This window comes from Mastomys coucha, unplaced genomic scaffold (genome assembly GCF_008632895.1).
Source record: "Mastomys coucha isolate ucsf_1 unplaced genomic scaffold, UCSF_Mcou_1 pScaffold18, whole genome shotgun sequence".
NCBI classification, from domain to species: Eukaryota; Metazoa; Chordata; class Mammalia; order Rodentia; family Muridae; genus Mastomys; species Mastomys coucha.
In genome coordinates this window covers 114,659,316-114,664,530 of record NW_022196900.1, presented here as the reverse complement: position 1 = coordinate 114,664,530, position 5,215 = coordinate 114,659,316, and the positions used below count along the sequence as shown (strand labels likewise).

The window sequence follows — 5,215 nt, the reverse complement described above, 5'->3', positions numbered from 1 at the left end:
GACCAGGCTGGCCTCGAACTCAGAAATCCGCCTGCCTCTGCCTCCCAAGTGCTGGGATTAAAGGCGCCCGGCTATCTGAATCACCTTTACCCAATAGCTCCACCATGGCCGCTGCTTGCCAAGCGTCTGCCTCCTGAGTTTTGTCTAGGATGTGATTCTGAACAAGGCCAGAGGAGCTGCCTCAAGTTCCCCACTGACAAAAGCCCACTGGCTCCCGCTGTCCTTGAACCTGGTCTCTGCTTACACAGAGCTGATGCTCCTGGGACACGGGAGTCCCTTAGCTTCCAAAACTCTTGCCTTCTCTACAATAGAACTCACCAGCCTTGTCCATCCAGGCCCAGGCATCATTGTGTTTCTCTGGCTTGGCAATGCCTGGATAGCTTCATGGAAGTCTTTCTCTTGGCATGGTTCTCCAGGGGTAACCTTCCAGCTCGTACCCTACTGAGTTTCTAGTTAGCCCTGCCAAGTGTTCCTGTAAATTAGAACCTATAGAGATGTAGTCACAAAGACTGTCACAGATAAAGCCCTTGCCTGGTGGCCCAGGCTTGGGAGAAATAGAGGAGAGCCAGCCCACTGGTTTCCATCCAAGAGTCTGGGTGACTAACAGCTGCTTGAAGTGTAAGCTTCCTGAATGTGACAGTCAGGTCGTGTAGCCCCTGGGTGAGCAAGTCTGGATGAGGTGGGTCTAGGTGTCAACTGCATGGAGAAGGGCTTGAAACAGATCCACCTGGTGGTGCTCCTGAGGATCAGAGAGGAAACCCGAGCCCGCAATGGCTGTCTCTAGCTCACTATGTGGGTTCCCACTAAGAATCTCCTCATTTTCTTTCCCAAAAGCCTTCCAGAGAAGACAGCATGTTTGAACATGTCTCTACGATTCATTTTTTGCACACCAAGATGATGGGGGTTGGGAGCCCCAACACCCTCTGTTCCCTAGGGGTGCGGTGGGACCAAGCTGAGGTCTCTGGTTTTGTAGCATCTGACTGAGCTGCCATACAGTTGGGAGAATTGGGAGAGATGGCCCTGTGGTAGCAGCTGATCTCTGGCAGTAACTGGCGTAGCTGCAGACTCAGTGCTCAGTGGCTGTGGGCCTTAGGGAATCCGCTTAGCCCTCTACCCCTTGTATCCAAATTGAATTTTATACAGCCTTCCCAGGACTGTCATGGGGAGCATGAACTAGTGTATGGAGAGCGAACCCAGCAAATGTCTTGGGGTGGGGAGGGTGATGGAAGTGATGTTGGAGATGGTACTGATGATGGTCATGATAGAAGTGGGGGTGGATGGTGATGGTTTGGTGTTCAGTTTGGTTTGCTTTTTGTCTGAGACAGGATCATTCTGTGGCAGATTGCAGGCTGCCTGGGAACTTGAGGGTATTGCCATTCATCCTGCCTTAGCTTCCTCTGGGCAGGGATCACAGGCATAAGCCACCACACCTGACTGGGATGTGTTTCTTGATAGGTGCTTTCTTTCCCTCTCCAAATTGTCTTCTTAAAAGCAGAGAAGAAAGACTTTCCTGTCTTGCCCCTGCCTTCTCCAGGGCAGCCTGAGCAATGCTCAGGGTCCTCAGTGGTGCTACCTGACCTCTCTTTCAGGATATCGACTGGGTGCAGACAGAGAAGCACGTGTTCGAGCAGGCGTCTAGCAACCCCTTCCTGGTTGGCTTACACTCCTGCTTCCAGACAACGAGCCGGTAAGGGAGAGAGTGTTTCTGTATGTTCTGCTGCTTTCTGATCAGAACCTCCAGGAAGCCAGCTAGACCAAAGTTCCAGCTGTCCCCGCCACAAGCCTTCTCCAGCTGCAAGTGATGGGCTTTAGGTCATCAGACGTATCTCATGGTTCCCACTGGTTGGTGTCATATGCAGTAGACTTAACTCTTCTGAGTCCCATGTGTTGCCATTTATGGGGATCTTTTTTGTTTGTTTGTTTGTTTGTTTGTTTTTCTGTGTAGCCCAGGTTGTCCTGGAACTCACTCTGTACACCAGACTGGCCTCGAACTTAGAAATCTGCCTGCTTTTGCCTCTCAAGTGCTGGGATTAAAGGCATGTGCCACCACTGCCCAGCTTGTAGGATCTTCTTGAAGGCATCCTACCAAAGACAGGTCCTAGATCTGATGCTAGAGTAAGCATGGGTATCCTATGCTGCCACTCACTGAGCAGAGACAGAAGTTAATGAGCACTAAGCTTTATTAAATATGTTGAAATTCTGAAATCTAGTGGCCTAAGATCACTGTTAAGAATATGGGGACCAGTTGACTTGAACTGACATGTTTATCTACCATATCCCTACAACCATTCCACACTCAATAGATCAGTAGCAGGACTCGTTGGGGGCTTAGCACCCCCCCTGCTCAAAGCAATAGCTTGTACCAAAAAGATAAATAAAAACTGGCAAAGCTGAGCCAAGTGTGGTCACACACTCCTGTCATCCCAACACTAGGAAGACTGAGGCAGGAGGGTCGTGAGTTCAAGGCCATCCTGGGGCTACATAAGAAGAGCCTCCTATCTAAAAACAAAACTGGGCAAAAGGAAAATGGAACTTGAGGCAAATTCTAGAAAAAGCTTGGCACAGATCTCAGAACCCTGTCCTCAGCCCTCCATCAATGAACTGTAACAGCTGAGCATTGACCGACCGGTTATGGGGCTGGTTATGAAAGCTAAAAGTCCTGATCCAGAAGTACTCAGCAGCCAGTCCCCCACAGTGCATTATGGAGACCGTGGCATCCCATAGTCTGTTACTTACGACTTAAAGACCAGGAAAGCCAGCTATGGAGTTCCAGCCTGAGACCCAGGAACAAAGGCAACTCAGCCCAGCCCCTCAGCCCCCTGCAGACAGTGGTCACTGATTTCCTACCACCCCCACCTTGAGAAGGGCCTGCGCTTGGCTCATTCTGTGTTTCCACACGTGACCTCCAGAAGCATCATACTCAGAAATACACTGCTTAGCCAGGCCAACCACATTAACATAAAATCATAAGCTACGAGTGCAGCCTGGCACAGGGAGCTATGCTGTCTGCACAGGGAACATCTTACAGGGCACATTTTATGGGGACCAGTTTGTGGCTCAGGGTCCCCATAAAATGGCTTTCTGTGGGATCCTGTCCCTGTACAGGTCTCACCTCACCTGAGAAGTCCTGGACAAACTTGCCTTTTCCCAAACCCATGGGCCGGTGACATTCCTGCTTTTAACTCCTGAATGTGTCGCAGATTCTGTTCTTTTTCCTGCCTGAAGCCAGGCCACATTGCCTCAGGATGCCCGGTCCCCAGGGCTCCCATGCTACTGCTTCCATAGTGCAGAGCTAAGCCATGAGTAGGGAGCACTAGTCTGAGGTCTTTCTCCTGCTCAGTGGCAGCTCTGATTACTTTGTGAGGAAGTCCAAGCTTCCTGTGCATGGGGAAGAGGATACTGTACCCAGGCCCTGTCTCTTCAGTCTGTAGTCACACACACCCCACCCCACCCCCCGCGCCTCATAGAGTCTTTTCTCCCCGTTCTTGCCCCTCCCCAGAGCCAGAGTCACTAAAAGGGCCCAGCAGTCAATAGTCCCCTTTGTGCATCCACATGGCCCTGTCTCTGCACTGCCCTGACCCTGACCATGTCTCCTCTGAGTAGGAACAAGGCCGGGAGAAGGCAACCCAGCCTTCTGGGCCTTGGAGTTCCTGAAGGGTGAGATTGCAAAGAGCAGCTGTGCTCTGCTCAGCATTTTCAGGGATGCTGCTGAAACAAGGGTCAGGTGTTCCAACCTCAAGTCACCCAGGTGCAGAAGAAGCTGATACTGGGACAGCCCACGTGCAGCAGCCTCAGCAGCCACTTCACGGCCCGGTCCAACAGTAATGCCCGTCATATCTGGTTTGTTTTACTGGATTTGTCACTGACACTGGAAACATTTGGTGTGGGTTGTTTAGGTTCTGCATCTTCCCTTGGCTACTTTAGCCTTCAGTAACTGTATGTGCATGTTCCTCAGAGTAGGGCTTGCTGTGTATTTTTGAATCTCATAGAGGGGTTGGCATCTAGGATGTCAGTGGATCGCTGTGGCTAGGAGCAGAGTTGGCAATGTTCTTTCACTCAGCAGACCTAACTTGCTTGCTGTCCATATTTGGGGAGTAACTCAGAGGCCACAAAACATCTCTAGAAATAAGTGTCAGAAAAGAGCACAAGCCACACAGTACTGAGTGCCCCAAGATGTCTTGCCATCACTTGGGTCTGCCTTAAAGGCTTGCTGGCAGCAGTCCGGTCTAGGCCAGAGCCCACGCTTTCTGGCTGTCTGTTCCTGCACTGTGCAAACACTTCATGCGTTTCCTCTGGGAACAAAGCTGGAAAGTTCTGGAAGGTACTGTGGAAATAGCAGAAATGTACAGCAAGGCCGTTTCATGGCTACCTACTCAGGAATGTGAGCTCCCGATGTGGGAAGCCTTTCTCCTGGTTGGTGCCATGTCTTTGCACAAGCCAATGGCAACCTTGTGTGCTGGCCCCAAGAAAAGAGAAGCCAGCTCCTCCCTCAGTGGGGCAGGGTGGGGGGTGAAGGGGGAGCTGTCTCAATTGCTGGTATATTGTCACTGCCCTTGTGCAGAGTGAGGCAAAACCACCAGGAGCAGAAATCTGGTGCCTGCAGTTGGGCACAGGATACGCTTGGATGCCTTACCTTGCTGTCCTGCTATCTTAACCACGGGGTTTATAAAGACTTTCTCCCAAGAACTCATACTGAGACTGAGTCCTTGCCGAGACCATTGCCAGGGCCGGATGAATGTCAGTGTGTTCTGCCTCCCAGCAGATCACACACAACAGGAAACCGATGAAGCCCCAGGCAGGATGCTAGCTAGCGCTTGCTGGCAGCCTTGAGTGGAAATCCAGTCAATAAAAGGCAATGGTTTCCACATGTGCCTGGTGATTATAAAAAGTCGCTCTGCTCTGCTCTGCGGGGTTGGGGATGGGGGGAAGGGGATGAGGATTTCTTTCTTTCCTTCCCAAATCCAGCAGTGCCTGTTCTGGTGGGCCTCACAGAATTCTTGCTCTCCACAAGCCGACAACCGCTTCCAGGGCATGTGTAACATGCTGGGAGACAGGGCACTTTAACACTAAGCATCTGCTTGTGGGGAGCCATACCTCACGTCTGCACAGTCTTTTCCAGACAGTAACCAGAATTAAAACTTCTCCTGCAATGCCGGGCGGTGGTGGCGCACGCCTTTAATCCCAGCACTTGGGAGGCAGAGGCAGGCGGATTTCT

The 5,215-nt window shown here is 51.4% G+C and overlaps 1 protein-coding gene across 1 annotated transcript in view; it reads left to right on the top strand.

Moving 5' to 3' along the window:
* Prkcz (protein kinase C zeta) overlaps positions 1 to 5,215 on the top strand; it is a gene marked incomplete at its 3' end in the record, with an annotated part of 109,022 nt that overhangs the window by 82,400 nt on the left and 21,407 nt on the right. Inside the window, exon 10 of the mRNA XM_031377047.1 lies at positions 1,590 to 1,687. Within this exon, the coding sequence (XP_031232907.1) occupies positions 1,590 to 1,687 (98 nt within the window). The remainder of the gene's footprint in view (positions 1 to 1,589; positions 1,688 to 5,215) is intronic.